The 16,790-nt window shown below is 53.8% G+C and overlaps 2 protein-coding genes across 5 annotated transcripts in view; both read left to right on the forward strand.

Annotated features, from left to right (window-relative positions):
- RNF213 (ring finger protein 213) overlaps positions 1–2,137 on the forward strand; it is a 49,697-nt gene extending 47,560 nt beyond the window's left edge. For all 3 annotated transcript variants that reach the window (XM_042802321.1, XM_042802323.1, XM_042802322.1), the window contains 3 exons: positions 550–639; positions 748–926; positions 1,427–2,137. In XM_042802321.1, coding sequence (XP_042658255.1) covers positions 550–639; positions 748–926; positions 1,427–1,580 — 423 coding nt within the window. In that variant the 3' untranslated portion in view covers positions 1,581–2,137. The remainder of the gene's footprint in view (positions 1–549; positions 640–747; positions 927–1,426) is intronic.
- Positions 1,950–14,939, forward strand: ENDOV (endonuclease V). 2 transcript variants are annotated; one of them, XR_006166264.1, is made up of 10 exons: positions 1,950–2,245; positions 2,693–2,864; positions 4,033–4,167; positions 4,601–4,640; positions 4,719–4,831; positions 4,944–5,012; positions 5,657–5,782; positions 11,985–12,061; positions 13,119–13,691; positions 14,517–14,939. XR_006166264.1 is itself a non-coding variant. In XM_042802339.1 (9 exons), the coding sequence occupies exons 1-9, from the start codon at positions 1,950–1,952 to the stop codon at positions 13,144–13,146; spliced, it is 1,056 nt and encodes a 351-aa protein (XP_042658273.1). In that variant the 3' UTR covers positions 13,147–14,939. The 2 variants fall into 2 exon arrangements, 1 of the variants encoding a protein (XP_042658273.1); XM_042802339.1 differs by having other exon boundaries at positions 13,119–14,939.
- The last annotated feature ends 1,851 nt before the right edge of the window (positions 14,940–16,790 follow it).

Here is a 16,790-nt window from a genome sequence, read left to right on the forward strand (position 1 = left end):
GGCAGAAAGGTCAGGTGCAGGATGTGCAGAAGGTCAGACTCTGCAGATCCAAGCTCTTCTGTCAACACCAGGAAGGAAAATTCTCAGCTGAGTGTCAGCACAATTAGTTAAATACTAAAACTGAGAAAAGGGACAATTTTGAGTCAGCTTTCAGTGACACTGGCTTGTCTGTTGCTGAGCGGGATTGAAACTATCCCTTGAGCTCTCAAAAGTGGTGATAGGGGAAGATTTTATCTCCTAATGATGTCTGAAAAGAGGCCCCTTACTGATGGGGTAAAGGCACTATGTTATGGCAAGTACATGTGACATAGCCATATCACTTTCCCACTCCCCTTCATGATACCAAATGGATTATTGAAGTCAAGATGTGGAAGAGGGAGAGAGAAGCCTATTGCAGCTGAGCTTCTGCACCCAGGTTGAACTGCTGAACCCTCTCCGTGCTTGTGCTCCTCTGCAGTTTTGGCCTGCATGGGCAGGGCAGGGTGTGGGCAGGTTCCTAAATACATCCCTTGCTTCCAGGCTCACTCCATATATGTGTTCTTCTTTCAGGCCCTTAAACGATGCCACCTAAAGCACAACATAGCCCTATGGCAACTTCTCTCTACCCGCAAATCTGAGCAGCTTCTGCATCTCAAAAGGGTAAGGTACACTGATAACTTCAGTGTCTAATCAGCTGTTTCCTCTTCTCTAAATGAAGCTGCTCAAATGTGCATTGTTGGTTGTTTTTTCCCCTCGCTGCATTTTTAGGATCCTTTTGTAGACATCAATACAGCCTACAAAGCTGAGCTCAGTCCAGAGATTGCCAAGCTCCTCACCACCTTCCTTGTCCACTCAAGGCTGGAAACCTTCCTGCAGGAGCTCCACGAAATGATCATCTTGAAGCTGAGACGTGTCCAGGCTGTGGATGAATTCAGACCCACATGGAGGTAACAGTTATGCAGCCCAAACCAAGCCGTTGTTGTTGTTTATGTAAGCTTCTCTGACTCTGAAAAGGAACGTGATGGAGACGGTTCCCTTGGCAAATAACTGCCCTGCTAGACACAAAGCACAACCATCAACATTAAGAATATGCAGCTAGTTCTAAGGTACAGTGCCTGTTCCTGGCACGTGTGACTTCTTCGGCTTATACAAGCTCTTTTGGGAATGCTGCTGGAATATACCAGGAGCACTAAAGACAAACAAACACCAGCACTGCTGCGGTCACTCAGATGAGCACACTCAGCTTTCCACACGCACCGCTTGGCCCTGACAGCTGGGTTCTGACTTTCAGCCTCTATAAATCTGACCGGCTGCGCAATCCTTCTCACTACAAAATACACATATTAGAACTCTGCATACTTAATATCGGTGCCTTCCTACCACACAGAATACTATGTGCCATTTGCTGTGCACCATCTATTAATACTACTTCTGCTCTGTTTTCCAGCCTGAAGGAATCGCTCATTCCTTACCTTGATGCAAAAGACTCCGAGTTTGCTACAGAGCTGCAAGAAATGTTCCCAGATGAGATTCTTCTCTCTCACGCTACCGCCACATGGAAAGCAGCCGCATTCTTCAAAAGAGAGCGTAGGGAGAGCTAGGACCACTACCTTCCTCATCTATAGGGAGTTTTAGTGCCGCAGACACGGTGTCAGTGAGCATCGGGAACCTCTGGGGCTTGGGTTTTTGTTTGTTTTTTTGGGGGGGTTGGGGTTTGTCTTGGTTGGTTTTTTTTTTTCTTTTTTTCACTAACTTCAGTACCAGAAGTGTGATGCAAAGATGAGATGCTTTCAGGCGGAGAAATTGAAGGCTGCCTGTACAACCAGAGACTCTTGAAGGCATCATGAAAAAAGAAAACCCAAAACCCCAAAGGCACCTGCTGAAGCGGGAGGATTTTTTTACAAAGCATCACTGCCGGGGAAGGCGTTTCGTGCCCTCTGCCTTTCTCTTGACACTTAACTGGCACCAGGATGCAGCCGAGGCTCCTCCTCGGCCCTTCCCCGGGCGGAGCCTCCCACAGCAGAACTGGGACCAAGCTGGAAAAAAACAAAATCACGGAAGGAACGTGCTCCTTCCCTGCCTTAACACCCCCCTCCCCTTCCCCTCCCCGCCCGCCCCGGGGCTGTTTCTCAATAAAGTTCCTCCCGGCTGCCCGGAACGGCCGCTCTCGGCCCGCGTTCCCGGGGGGTGGTGACGGGGGTGAACGCGGGACTCAGCGCGGCGCCATGTCGGGGCCGCCGGCCGCCACCCTGCGCCGCTGGGAACGGTAACGGCGCGGCCTGCGCATGCGCGGGGGGGTGTGAGTGTGTGTGTGTGTGGGGGGGTGGGGGTGGCCATGGCAACCGCGCGCGGCTGGGGGGGCCCGGGCTCCCCGCTTCGCCCCCTCGGTACCGGGTGGGCCGCGGCGGGGTCCCCGGCCGTTCCCTCGGAGCCCCGGCCCGCCTGAGGGCAAGCGCTCCGTGAGGGGAGTTGCATCTCCCCCCCCCCGCCTCCCGTTTTCGGAGAAAGCGGAGGGGTGTCCGTGTCCCCACAAGCTGTGGGGCCCTTCAAGAGGAGCCCCCACGCGCACACACACCCCCCCCACGGTGCTCAGCCCCTGCCGTGGTGGGGTCCGTGGGCTCCTCCGGTGCCGCGGGGACCCCGGGATAGAGCGGGGCCGGGAGCCGAGGAGGAGGGGCGCCCGGCTCACCGCGGGCCTGGGGTTTTTCGCTAGCGAGCAGGCCCAGCGAAAAGCCAGCGTGGTTGAGGAGGACACGGAGGAGTGGCAGAAAGATTCGAGTTTTACAGGACTGGAGCGAGTGGGAGGTGTGGACCTATCTTACATCAAAGGGGACGACACCAGAGCCTGCGCTTCCCTCGTTGTTCTCAGCTACCCGGCTCTCGAGGTAACGGCAAGTGAACAACTTCACGCCTTGGGGTCGTGTCCAGGTGTGCCATAACATGAGGGGTTTTATGGAAAACTTCCATAAAGGCCGTTATCTACCATGCCTCTGCCTGCCAGGACATCAGTGAGTTGTCGTGTATGTTCAACAAAGCCTCCAGGCATACGTTCTGCAAGAAAAGATAGACGGAGGAAAAAACAGATGTAAGGATTTAGACATTTTTTTTGGAAGATGGGATGCAAATCACTTGTAATTACAAGAGGTTCGTAGGATTACTGGCAGCTTCCAAGGCGTGGAGAGATAGTTTCAGTATACATTCAAGTTAGTTGGTAAATCAAAAAATACCATGATGAGATGCGGTCCATGGTCAAGCACAGAGGTCTTTAACTGGTTTAGCTGTATATTGAAAATAATAAGTCTGGGCCACTACCCAGAAGGAGACAAAAAGGACCGCTACTCAGTGCCGATCAAGAGAGAAAAATTAAAGCATTTGTAGCGCTCAAGCAGCAGCTGTTTCCTTTGTGAGTTCCTGCTGATATTCAGCTAATACTATGGGTTATAACAGACAAAATCCTTTTCAGAACTGCCATGAATCCCACATCCTACCGTCATTTTACTTGAATTAATAAAGATTTTTGGTCTCTTTCCCAGCTTTCAAAATGATATAAAAATTATCTTTAACTATAAAACTTACAACAAGCAGATAAATAAAGTTTGATAGTAGCCACTGGGATTTTATGAACTGAATTTCAAACCCTGCCTTGATTCTTGACTTGCTCTGCATGAACGTTTTTTTGGCCTGTCCTACAGGGTTTCTTTTGGCCTGTCCCCGTGTAGGGGACATTTGATAATGCTCTGACTCGGTGAACTTTGAGGTCCCGCACTGCCTGTTTGAATAACTGCCCTAATTTTGTTTCAAGGACTATCAAGCAGGGTATGGCAGGTGATGTCCAGCCCTCTTCTCCCAGCAGTCCATTATCCACCCCCTTTTCTGACTGATGGACTGACACAACCCAAAGGCCTTAGCTTTGTGGGAGAGATCCAGAAGCAGAGTATTTAAAACAAAAGATGAGAGTGAGGGACACAAACCGGAGGAGGTGCCTCTGAAACAGTCAGGAGCCACCCAGCAACGTCCTGGAGGTCACTGTCTGCACTGTCCCACTGCTCCCAGGTGCTGTACGAGGATTGCCGGATGGTGGCTGTGAGCGCCCCGTACGTGGCAGGATTCTTGGCCTTCCGAGAGGTCCCTGTCCTGGTGGAAGCTGTTCAGAGACTTCAGCAGGAGAAGCCCAACCTCAAACCTCAGGTGTGGCATATTTCTTTTTCCCCAGCTGAGATGTCACGAGGGCGCAGAGAAAGGGAGTGTTCTTCCCTCTCCTGAGACTGCACTGTCTGGCTGTTTTCTGCTGGCAGGGCAGAATGTGCGGTGGCTGAGTTGTATTGAAGCATCTATTGCCCTTTCCTTAGGGCCCAGGCGTGCTAAGGCAGGAATAGCCAGGCTTCTCTTGGCAACGAGAATCCCATTTTGTGTGCAGCATGAGAGAAAAGCACTGCCAGCTGCTAAGAGCTCATGCTACTCATCATTTAGAATCGGGTGTAGACAGCACCGCAGGAGGACCCTTATGGAGAGAAGTAAAAGGATAGAGAGAGGCTTCTCCTTCCTCACAGGGCCAGCATCACTGTTTATTGAAGTGGCTCTCGGTGCACAGGAAACAACATTTATTTTTTTGCTTTTACAGGTACTTCTTGTAGATGGGAATGGCCTGCTTCATCCCAGAGGTAAGACTTTACCCCGTGCTGCCACCTGAGATTTCTGTTCTCTGGTGTCCTGCAGTTACAGTGACTTCTTGTTGGCAGGATTTGGTGTGGCCTGTCACCTCGGAGTCCTGACGGATCTCCCGTGCGTTGGAGTGGCCAAGAACCTCCTGCATGTGGATGGCTTGGTCAGGGATGAGGGGCACAGAGAGCAGGTTAGGCCGGCCTTGGAATTTATTTCCACTCTTGATAACCAAAGATCTCAAGTTGGGACAGCTGCATACAAGTACTTCCTAACCAACTGACCTTGTGTGTATTTATCCCTAGATTCGTTCCTTGCAGAGGGCAGGAGATACGTTCCCACTGACAGGCACCTCGGGGAGAGTCCTGGGCATGGTAAGCTCCAGGGAGTTTCCTATTCACTTGGCCATCGAGTCTTCCTGTAGCTGGGAGCGCTGGAGGACGATGTCTGTAGTGGGACTGTCTCCGTGGTGCTAGTTCAGGACACAGTGTGAACAGGTGACCAGTAACACCGCTTTGCCCTTTCTGGGAGCTCAGACATTTGCAGAGTTGACAGTTCAGGTGTTGGATATATTTACATCCAAGGCTATGGCATCTGAGGTGCCATGCTCCAGCACCCCAGTTCGTGCACCACAATCACTGAGAGGTGCCAGTTCTGTCGCAGGTGACCAGGGTGCAATATGGGAGCATCTGACGCCGAAGAGCGCTGCACAGGAAACTCGCAGATGTAAGAAGCTTCCTGCGTCTGGTGTTATTTCAACATAGTCTCCATTAGCAAGTGTCTCTGCTTCCCAGAGCAGTGTGAGGCACTTGGGGAAGGGCCACGGGGCTCCAAAAGGGCAAACAGTCCCTATCAGGAGATACTGGGAAGTAGGTTCAAGAAGGCTGGGCGTTGCCAAATACAGAGCCACCGTCCCACCTTCTGAAGGCAACTGGCTCGCTTATAATTCACCTGCCAGTCTGTATTTGTTAAAATAAGCCTCTTAAGTATTTGATCTTTCTTGTTTCTGAATGCACAGGTCCTGCGTAGCTACAACAGCTCTAGGCCGCTCTATATCTCCGTGGGTCACAGGGTGTGCCTGCAGACAGCCGTGCGCCTAGTCAAGTCCTGCTGCAGGTACCGGATCCCGGAGCCCATCCGTCAGGTACAGAGCAGGGGAGCTGAGGAGGGGGCAGGCAGGCCTGGAGTGGGGAAGCGGGCAGTGGAGGGGGCTGTGGCTGCCAAGCCTGTGGCGAAGTTGCAGAGCCTCAGTTTGCCACCCTTCTGCAGCGAACAGTTGCGCAGCTGACACCGCTCTCGCTGGCCTGTCCTCCCTGGCCTGGCGTGGTGGTGTTTACCTGGTAGCTAACCGAGCCTTCCTTCTTCCTTGCTTGTTCTGACGCAGTGCTCGGGAGCACACGCAGCCCTTACTGCAGCTCCAGCCTGACTGATTTCTTGGTTCCCCTCTGCAGGCAACTTCTGCGATGCCGATGTTAATACAGAGGAGCTGGAAATGCAGTTTTCCTGGGCGCTTTGAGCCTGGCACAGACTGCAGTGCTGCTCCTCTGGGCTTTTCCCTGCTGCTGCACTCCGCAAGGAGCTGCAGGCTCCGGGGCGGCCGCCAGCCAGTAGATGACAGCACTGGATCGCTGTCGCTGAGCCGCAGCTGCCACCAAGGCTCAGCTTCAGACTAATTACATCGCAGCAGGGCTTGAGGGAAGGATTGGAGAAGCATAAAACCTCTGGGACTTCTAGCCTGACAAGTGCTTCCCTCCTGTCAGGGTGACCCCGCTGTGAGTGGCTCGGGCAGGCCAGACCCCGCGGCTGCCCGGGGAGCGGGGCCGGTTCAGGTGTCTGTGCTGGTAGCGCTGCCCTGGAACACGCTGTTCGCCTTGCTACACCGCCGTGCTTGTCAGGTGCCTGGCCACCTTTGCTCTGCAGCTCCCCGGAGCAGCACTGAGGTGATCCTGCTGAGGGCTGTTACGCAGTCTCTGCACACAGGAGCTTCTCGTTGGTACTGCAGTGTTTTCTGAAAACAGTCTTGAGTCTATAGTTATAAACCAGACAAAATCTAACACCTTAGAGCAAAACAAACCTTGAAGTGTCCGTACCAGAACTGGAGTTTCTGATCTCATAAACCACTACCTGCCAGACGGGAGTAGGCTGAGAGATCTTTTTATGTAATCTCTTCCAGCAAGGGACAGATGCCTCTGCAGAGCTCTGAGCTAGCTCTGCAGTTCGGCATGTTCAGAGGAAAGGGGAAGAGCATTCCCTTTGGAAACAAAAAGGTGTCTTGGAGATTTTCATCACCCTCATTTCATTTCTGACTATCTCCAGTATTTGTCTGTGTTCTGAGATGCTTCCAGTTCTCTAACTACGACCTTTATTTAAAGTGATGGAATGAATTGTCACTTTCCTTACAGAGAGATTGAAAATCCAAAAGGGGTTGTGTTTACTGCAGAGGTAAAGGAATGGCAGGAGATAAGGACACTTAAACCTTGCCTTGGGATCTCTCCCTGTCATAATTCCTCTGTGTGATAACTGTCACAGATCTTTGCCCAGGACAGTGCTGGAAGCCTCAGCTCTTGAGCACCTAATGCTGGAGTTAGGAGGTAGAAGGCTGTGGGAGTCCTGCTTTGGATCACTTCCTTGGCCTTTTTGCTATGGTATGTCCCCAGGATAAGCTTGCAGACCTGAGGGGTGACATGGTTATGGCTTTCCCAGTGTTGTGAAAGACTTCTGGATCGTTAGCTCTTAGTTTGTAAGTTCTGGTAGCCCTAGAAGTATAATGCTCTTAGGAGAGCTCAGCTGCTCATACCTTCCTGAGGCTGTGTTTATGGCTTGTGTGCAGGCAGTACTGTGCTGCAGCATGTGTAGTGCTGAGGGAACTTACACCTTCTGCTTTCCTAGAGGTATGGCTGGCCAGTCTGTGTAGGGTGTGTTGTGCTTCTTGAGCATGCAACACTCCCTCGGCAGTGATCAGAAACAGTTTGATTTGCATTCAGCCCACAATGTGGTCATGCTGCCAAAGGAACTGTGGCTGTGATGCAGGTGAGAGAAGTGATCTTTCAGAGAAAGCAGAGGGAAGTTCATTATCACCTACACTCAGTATTTGCATCCCATTTAGTCCTTATTCCACGTGTATGTGCAAGGCCAGTCGGGGAAAATTTTGCTTGCATGGGGGTGATCTCTCTGCCCAGCCAACTTGTGAGATTTGGAGGTTCTTCTGCAGAGAGTTGGTCATCTGGAGCTTCCCAGACAGGGACTGAGGTAGGCAGGAGCTGTCGTCCCAGAATAACAAGCGTAGCATTTGGACTGAGTGGCTCTGGAACAATACCAAGCCCTCCTGAGAAGTGCCCTTGCCCACTTCTGGCAGAGGTCAGGACCTCTCTCCGGTGTTTGCCCACGCTCCAAGCCTGCCCAGGCCCAGGATCCCCATGCACAGCAGGGAAACAGAAGCTTTTAACACTCTTCAGCTGACAAAGATTGCGCTGGGACTGATTGTTCTGCTCTGGCCGTTTCAGGCTCCTGGCTGGCTGCTCACCAGCCTCCAGCTCACTTGATCCTTTTAGCTCCAGCTGGCACCTTGCCCAGCTGGTTCCCGCTGCTCAGGTTGTGGATGGGACAGCCTGGTGTTGCTCCAGCCCACCTAGAAGGACAGAAGGAGGAGGCCTGCCCAGGGCTGTGAATTTCTGCAGGTCACTTCATGTGAAATATTAAACACCTGCCCTTAGGAGAACTGAGAAATAAGCCATCATGCCTCTCCTCTGTGTGAACAGCTCCTGCTGCCCAGCAGGGAAAGCAGTGGCTGATATCCTGAAACTCTTAACTCCCTTAGGTGTACCCCCTGCTGCAAGCTTGCTGGGTACACAGGGATCACCACTGCCCCTCATAAAACAGGCAAAGCAACCATTCCATACCCTAACGCCAGCACTAGTCCCCTCTGAAAATAGAAACAAGCTCTGAGGATTATTACGGGACAGTTATCCATCTTACTGGTTAGCCTCTTGGTTAATGCGCTGGGGTAAGCCGTCTCTCAACACTGCGTTAGGAGTGAGCGAGGACTGGCCAGTAACTTGCCACCTAATCAAGCATTATCTTCTGCTATCAGCAGAACGTGGTTGGGGTTTTTCTACCCTAGAAAAATAGTTTGTAGATGTGACTCTTGCTACCTTGGTCTCCCAGTAGGGACTCTATTGAACAACCTCCTTCCCTTGTTATAAAATACATCACATAGTCTCTTATCCTGAAGAGTGATCAAAGTTATTTGTCAGTTCAGTTATGAAACTGTCCAATTATAGAGAGAAGGGGAAAAAATCTCCCAAACAAACCACCCTTTATGTAACTATTTTTCATTCTCAAGCTTGCAGAATTGTTAAGCAGTTGTGGAGCTGCATTTTCCAGCAGTAAGCAGGCAGAGCCTCCACCCGAGAGGTCTGGCTGGGAGCGGCAGGGACGGAGGAGTGGTGGGGAGCTTCTCGAGGGGCGGGAGAAGACTCTCCAGAAGTAGAACAGCGATGAAAGTGGCAAATGCTTCAAGGACAGCCACTGGGGATGCGTTAACCCACTTTATTAGCATGATCATCATATGCTGTGAAGCTTTTCCAGCTGGGAAGGTCACATACTGCTCTTTAAGTGGAGAGAGACACTCTGCCTTTGAGGTGGGGCACAGCAGCTGTTCTAAAATGCCATGGCATAGCGGTGTTTTTGAGAAAGGAAGTTTCTAAAAAAGAAAACTTTGAGGGAATGTAAAGATCAACTGCCAATTCTCCAAGCTGTCCAAGAGCCCAGGATCTGCATGGTCGTGATAGCATCTGTGAGTCTCCTGCTAATACGGTGCGGCACCGGAAAGCTGGACAACACTTCTGGGGGACAAGAACATCTGGTAAATGGCAGCAACATTTTCTTACAGCTCTCAGGATTTCCATTGGTGCTCTTGCCCCAGTCTGACCACACGCTATCCTGCATTGCTGATAAGACACAGCAGTCTAGTTTTCCTGGTGAGCTCAGGCGGGCTCACATCACGGGAGGGTGTATCAGAAGAGGAAGGGGGGAACTGGACCCTTGCATGAGGACGGGTTTGATGATGGCCCCAAGCTCAATTTCAAACAGGGAGGGCAGTAAACCTTGGATTTGGTAGAGTCTCAACATTACTCCTTTTGGTGTTGGCACTGGAAAGCAGAGCCCAGAGCACGGATACAGGCTGGTGTGTAACCTGCTCCCGTTGTGTTCCTTGGCAGCTTTGCCTCTGGACTCCCGAGGTAGGACAGTGTGAAAGGTGTGTCAGTCACTTCCTTGTAACTGCTGCCAGGAAGCGATAGAGCCAAGGATGTGCTTGTGTCTTGTCTCTGTTTGCTTTTAGTGGCTGTTTTTACCTGCTTTAGCTGCATAATTACCACCGCCCAGCCAGCCCACCAGGCGCATAGGCAGGATGAGCCAAGCTCTTGCGTAGGGAAAAGGATATGCAGCAGACGAGTGGTGTGCTGCTCCATCTGTTGCTGCGTCCTACAACTGCTGGAACAGAGGAAGGAGAGGGGTGGGTACAAGAACGGGCAATGCCAGCTTCTCTCTCTTCATCCTGTGTCCTGCTGAGAACTTGCCTGCTGGATTGCCATATTCCCAAACTCTTCCCAGCCCCCTCCATAGCCTTGTTCCCCCTTCTCAATTTACAGTTCCCTGTGGAGGGCAGAGTCCCATTTCCTGCAAAAGCTAATCCTTCAGGAACATCCCAGTGTCGCAGCTATGAAGACCATGGATGATCTCGGAGTGCTGTGAGCCTGGAGGCTGCAGCCTCAACCTGCTTGCAGTGCCCGTGGGAGTCCCAGTTAGCACAGTCCTGGGACACAGCTTCTGCTTCACTGAGTATACAGCGAAGGGTCTCGCAGCAGAGTCCAGGGGGCATTCTGCTGCTCTGGGACAAGTCAATAAAATGTCCCAGTAGTTCTCCACCTTTTGAGGAGGGATCTACGAGCCACTCTCACACTGAATTGCCTTGCAGTGCTGCAGAGATCTGCCTTCACATCCATATGGGTTTGGCACTCCCAGCAACTTTCTGGCGGCCAGGGGACATACTGCTTTTGTGCATCAGTGTAGGCTGAAGGATTTTGATAGCTTTGAGCAAGAGCAATGAGTAAGATCCCAAGAAACAGAAGAGTGGACTGAGTCCTGGGCTGAAGGGGAGTCATTTGTTTTGGGCACCTTTATCTGCAAGCCTTTTGCTGATGCACAGGAAACTCAGCACTACGGAGACCTGCATGTGATCATGGCAGGGATCCCTTTATGGAATGAGGGTGGCAGAGCAGCTTCTGGTGGTTCAGTGGGAGAGCTGGTTTACTTCTTGGAATATCTCCTCTCGAGGGGAGGAAGACTGACCCTGTCCTCAAGTTTCTAACAAGTCTATTCTGTCTTTCATCAGATAGTGATGAGCTGTTGCTGGGGTGGGCCTGTGGAGGAGCTTAGCTGCCCATTACATCTTCCTGCATTACATTTGGAGGTGCCTACATGTGGAAGAAGTCATTTGGGTTGGCTCAAAGGATGAAAGCACTAGACCACTCTCAGACTCGCAGGTCTCCTCCAGTCTGGCTCTGCTGTCAGGGTTCATCAAAGAGAGGTTGCAGTTCTGCCGCAGAGATAAGGCACGGCGGAGGAGCAGCCCAGCAGCTCAGCAGCTCTCCCTTTGTCAGCAAACAGCTCTTCTTACTGAGCCCCGGAAATCCTTGCTGGCCTGTCACATCGCTGGACGATGAGTGGCCGCCGTTCGGTGTAGGTGTAAGGGGAGGGATTCCAGCTGGGTCAGTGCTTGCTGCAGGAAGACTCGCTGCGCCGCACTGTGTGCTGGAAGCCTGTGCTGTTCATCCTCTGGGTCCCGCAGGGACCCTTGGTGAAGGCTGATCGCACTCAGGTGAGCTGGGATTTGCTGAGGAAGCCCAGTCTGGGTCCTCCTCTGGCTGTTCATCCTGCCGTGCTTGGGGAGGGTCAGGGCTGAGCAGACCTTGGGCACCGGCTGGCAGGAACTGCCTGTGCCCAGTGTCTCACTTCCTTGCTCCTATGAGAAGTGAAGGGGAAGAGAGCAAGGGTTCAGCAAATGTAATTTCTGGTGCTAAAATGGGCTGTACTGCAGTAAGGCTGTTTGGTCCCGGACCCTCTATTTCTTCCTTTTAAGTCTTCATTCTCCCAAGCAGCTTGCAGTGAGGCACAGAAACCAAACAAGGAAAGAAACATGCAGGTTCCTCTTTGCAACACGGTCGTACAAGAGCTATTTGTGCTGTACTGACATCGGGGTGTGGAGGGAACTACTGAGATGACAAAGGGGAGGCACCAAGCCAGCTGATCAATCCATTTTCACTCATTTTCCTCCTTAATTCCAGGCTGATATTAGATCAAGGGAGTATATTCGGAAGCAGCTGTGTTCACCACTGGAGGTCATCTCTTCTGGGCCACAGAGGTAGGTGTGTGGGCAGCCCAAGCAGCTGCCTCTCCAAAGGGGATCTGCTCATGTAATGATCTTCAGTAATGGCATTAAAGGGACAGATGGGGTAGCTCAGGTGACATCAGGACATACGCTGCCTCCATAAAGGGTGATTTCTGGTGATTGTGGCCATGCTACTCCCCACCTTTCTTCTACAGAATGCTGTGCCCTGGGCCGAGGAAGGTCGTTGGGGATTTGTTTGGTTTGTGGCACCTGTGATAAGCAAAGCACCAACACCCACAGGTGTGACACGAGGGAGAACAGAAATACCCTGCAGTGAGCTGGTTTCTGCCCCCAGAAAGCAAGGGGAGGGTCAGACCCCCCCTACTCTTTCATAATGTAGGCCAGCGCCTGCTCGTTCGTCGGTGTAAATCCACAGCAAGCCCACTGAGTGTGGAAGTTCCTTGTGTCGTGGCTTCGCTGCCTCTCCAGCGTCGTTCACAAGAGTCTGTTGTTGGGTTCCCCCGGGGCCGGGCAGGTGCCAGGTGGTGCTGCCGGGGAGCGGCTCGGGGACGAGGGAAGGGTGTCGGGACCCAAAGGCCACTCTGCTCGGGGGTCCTGGTGGGCAGGGGTGGGGGTGAGGGATTGCTTTCGCCGACTGAGGCAGCTCTTTGGGATCCCTTAGGACACCTGGGTGGCACAACTCCTCGCGCTCTGCTCAGCTCCTCTGTTCTTTGAGTCATGCAGCCAGAAGCAAAAGCAGGGGCTGCCTCTGCTCGGGCGGTGGCGGTTGCGCAGCGTGGCCAGGCCGGGGTGGGGGGGGAGCCCAGTGCAGGGCCAGGCTGGGTGTCCCCCCTTTGTGCTGGAGCCTCGTCTCTTAACACCTTCCTGCCATGGCAGATGCCAAAGCTCACACAAAGGCCAGCCAGCTTGGAGGTCTGTGCAACGGAAAAACCAAGCTCATTCCATTTATGACCATATATCTCAAAACCTGTGTATCTGAGCCCCTTATTCACCACGGGACAGAGTTATTTAGTCGTCTTGGTTTCTACTTTTTAAGCCTGTGACTCTTCCTTGGTTTTGTTCCTTGCAGAAAAAAGGAGGCTGAACTGGAGGATTAGTCTGATGCCAGCAGAAACTGTAGGGCTCCCCCCTTCGCTGGATCCTGTCCTCTTGCGAGCCCGTGGTTCTGTTGAGTGCAAGAGCCGAGTGCCACCCCGGGGCGCGCAGCGCAAGGCCGTGTCAGCCAGGACGAGGCCGGGCACTCTGCGCGGTTCTGGTGGGCAGAGCCGCTGCTCTTCACGGATAACGTTTAGAGTCTATTTCTCAGGGGTGATTTTTAAGCTTTGTAAAAATATTTGTGTAAGCAAACGTACGCTTGTAAGCTTGCAACAGCTCCGTAGGGTGCTTGGGCAGTTGCAGGAGGTGATTTTCAAAGAGATGCTGAGGTACTTGACTTAGTTCCAGACAAACCCCAGAGCTGGCCTCTGGCTCCCGCTACACCCCTCTGGCACGGAGACTTCCCTTCGGGGCGGTTTTGGAACAGCCTCCGCCCCGTCCCTGCAGCCTGTGCTCGCACATCCACTTCGTACATCGCCGGGGAGCAGAAGCCCAGAGCGCAGCTCCGGCTGGTCCTGCCAGACGGGCCGGGGACGCTGTGTTTCAGGTGGGCGTCTGACTCACGAGGGAGGGGACGGAGCCAACAGCCTGCTGCGGGTTTGGGAGGAGGCTCCGAGGTCTGAGCTCGGCTACCTGGGAGGGTTTTTGCCCGTGGGGTGCCGGTGGCTGCTGAACTCGCTCTGCGGTGCTGCGGCAGCACCATCCGGGTGGAAGGGGGTTGGGGTCCCCGGGCTGGCTGGGTGTTCCTGTCACCCTCGGCGCGGTGGCTGAGGCAGGGGGCTCGCGGTACAGACCCGCTCTGCCTGACGGGCAGATCATCCCGGGAGAAAGGAGAATTTCCCATCGGGGAGGAGGGGGAAGGAGGTTCTTCCTAATCCATAAATCAGTCAGGGTGGCCGGATCCCAGGCCTGAGTTTTCACGGAGTGGACTGGGAGCACTGGTGCCGGGTCAGGAGGGAGCTCCCCGTGCCCAGCACGCTTGGACCAACACCCATCAGTTAAGCCACGTGCGAGGCTTCGCTTCAGCAGCAGAGCACAGAACAAACAGTTTTATCCCCGAATCAATGCAGCGAGTCTCGTCCAATTTGCAGGGCTAAAGCTTTTCATCCAAAGGTGTGGAGCCATCCTGGCTCTGTTCAGCAGGCTATTCCTGACCATTCCCAAATAAATTTGGAGCAGATACACGAGTTCTTGAACACAGCCAAAACTCTGCCATGTTGATTTTAAAAAAACATGGCTGTGTAAGATTCCAGCCTGAAGAGCAAAAAGGCTGTTTCCGTGGGATTGGAGAGGGGTGCTCGGGGTTGGGACTCCTGTGGTCTGTTTTAAATGCTGCCAAGCGTTTCACTTTCACATAAATTTTGCCTTACAGGTTTTGTTGCTCCTTTCTTGCCACCGCCTCGGTCTCGGTGCTGCGTAGAGGACATTCAGTCCCCCTCACGTGTCTGTGCAGCATCTGCTGGATGGCAATCTGGGCTGGTTCCTCCTTCAGCGCTAAACCCTGAACCCCGGGGGGGGTGGGGGGGGAAAAGGGAGGAAGCCACAAATTTGGCTCCCCCAGGGCCCATTTGGGACCTTTGTGGGGCTGGTCCTCGGGGGCGGTGGAGTGTGTGGGGGTCTTGGTGCTTCCCCAAAAACCCTTGATCTGTGATAAAAGACAAAGCCAGAAGCAGCTGCAGTTTTCCAGCCTCGAGAAGGAGCTTGCTGTGTCCCGGGAAGCCTCAAAGGCGTTTTCACACGGGAGTTTGTTACGTGGGTGGACTGAGACCGGGAAATAAAAAACGTGGCAGTGAAAGCACGCTCCTTTGATCCCGGTGATGTGCGCGGGCTCAGAGGGGCCTCCTGGCAGCGGGGAAGCATTGGGGTTTCCTCCGCCGGTGGCTTTGGGGGGGCTGGGGGGCAGCCCTCCCCGGCCGAGGGGGCACGGGGGCAGCTCGCTCCCAGCGCCATGGACGCGTCACATCTGAGACTGCCGCGTCCCCCCGTCTCGAGGGAACAAGGTGGGCACGGAGCCTCCGGAAAAGCCACCGTGCGCTGCCAGCCCGAGGTACCAGTGGCAGGAGGGAGCACCCTGGGGACAGCCTCCCCCCCCCCAGAGCTGCCACCGCCCTCACCCCCTGGGACAGCAGCCGGGGCCACGGGAGCCCCGCTCCCCGGGGGGCTGGGGCCGGGATCCTGGCAGCCGCCTCCCCCCCCTCAGCAGTATCAGTCGGGTAATTAGCAGCTCTCTCCCTGCAGCAGGGACTCCATCTGGTTTAACGACGCAGGGCTGGCTGGCTGCCCACCGGGGTCTGCTGGGGCCGGGACCCCCCCAGCCCCGTCCTGCGCTCCCCGCCTGGCACACGGCTGTGTGCCTTCGCCTCTGAGCACAAACACCCTCTGCTCCTTCCTGCCCCGCTGCTGGGCTCGGGGCGAGCCCTGCAGGACCCCCCTAACTGGTGGGGACAGCGGTATTAACTGGTCTGGGACCTTTCCCAGAGCCACGGGCCCACTGCCGGCACCGACCAGTTCATCCATTTCTCATTCCAACCACCTGTGAAGCAGCAACTTCACTAAACCACAGGGACAGGGTCTTGTCAAGCCTGTCGCAGATTTAGACACAAATGACAGGCTGTGGGCAGGGGCCAGCTGTTTCTTAGATCTCATGGGCAGAACACCAGAGAAATCCATCTTTTTTTTTTTTTTTTTCCTGGCTACCTTGGCCCAGGGAGCAGCCAGCCTGTACTGGACCAGCCCAGGCTCACCCCCAATTCTAGGTCACACCACACCTGCTGCCAATTTATCTGGGCAGTGCTAAAGCACCTCATTCAGCTCAGCTGTGCCTGGGGGGGGTCTGTCGGGGAGCGGAGCAGCTCCTGCTCTGGGGATTGTCCTGTTAGGGAAGGGGTTTCCTCAGCAGATGGGACTGCAGCTCCTCCTGGCCGGGTCGTGCAGCTGAAGTGGGTGAGTGTCTGCAGTTTTAAGCTCTTTTCATGTATCGGTGGCTTTGTGTGGTGCTGGTCGGTGTTTGACCATGGGCGGGGGTGCTGGTCAGTAGAGGTTCTGCAGTGAAAGACGTGAGCTGGGCTACGCTGAGCCCTGTTTCTCAGCAGGACCGTGAGGTTCTTGCTGTCCTGGAGCTGCCTCTTCTGTTGGGCCCCGGGCTCTCCAGCACGGGTAACGCTGCTGGCTTGAGCCGTGCACTGCAGCCTGCCTCGCTGCAGGGGAGATGCCTCTGCCCGGAGGGGTGAAATGGGGGGAAAAAAAAAAAGCTAACGTAAAAAAAAAAGAGACAAAAAGCATCTCCATGCAGTGCTTCCCCCAGGCACTGCTGCTGCCGCTTCCCTCTGCGTGTGCTGACGTGTCTCTGCGCTCCTCTTGTTCTGAGCGCAGGTAAACTCCTGAGATCAGATGACTTTGGATTAAAGTCACCTTTTTCGGGTGTAGATGGAGGATGGGTGCTGCCTCGGCGGTGAGACCTTGCAGCTACCTCTGCAGGGCTGCTGGGGCCCAGGGCTCTGTTCTGCTCGGGTTTAGTATTTACCTGCACTGTGTGATGCTCTCTCAGCTGCCAGAACCCGGGGAGGCAGTTAGACAAACGGACTAATCTCTCTGTTTGGTGTCTACTTGTGGCTCTCTGAACACAGTAAGGGATTAACTTGCTCTT

This window comes from Tyto alba, unplaced genomic scaffold (assembly GCF_018691265.1).
Source record: "Tyto alba isolate M040663 unplaced genomic scaffold, T.alba_DEE_v4.0 Super-Scaffold_39, whole genome shotgun sequence".
Taxonomy (NCBI): domain Eukaryota; kingdom Metazoa; phylum Chordata; class Aves; order Strigiformes; family Tytonidae; genus Tyto; species Tyto alba.

What these genes read in the sequence shown, in the direction of transcription:
- ENDOV (XM_042802339.1), top strand. Translation starts at nt 1,950, where the DNA reads ATGCAGCCGAGGCTCCTCCTCGGCCCTTCCCCGGGCGGAGCCTCCCAC. An exon ending in TCAGCTACCCGGCTCTCGAG is followed by an intron (nt 2,865 to 4,032) that starts GTAACGGCAAGT and finishes CACTGCTCCCAG; the next exon opens with GTGCTGTACGAGGATTGCCG. An exon ending in TCCCGGAGCCCATCCGTCAG is followed by an intron (nt 5,783 to 11,984) that starts GTACAGAGCAGG and finishes CCTTAATTCCAG; the next exon opens with GCTGATATTAGATCAAGGGA.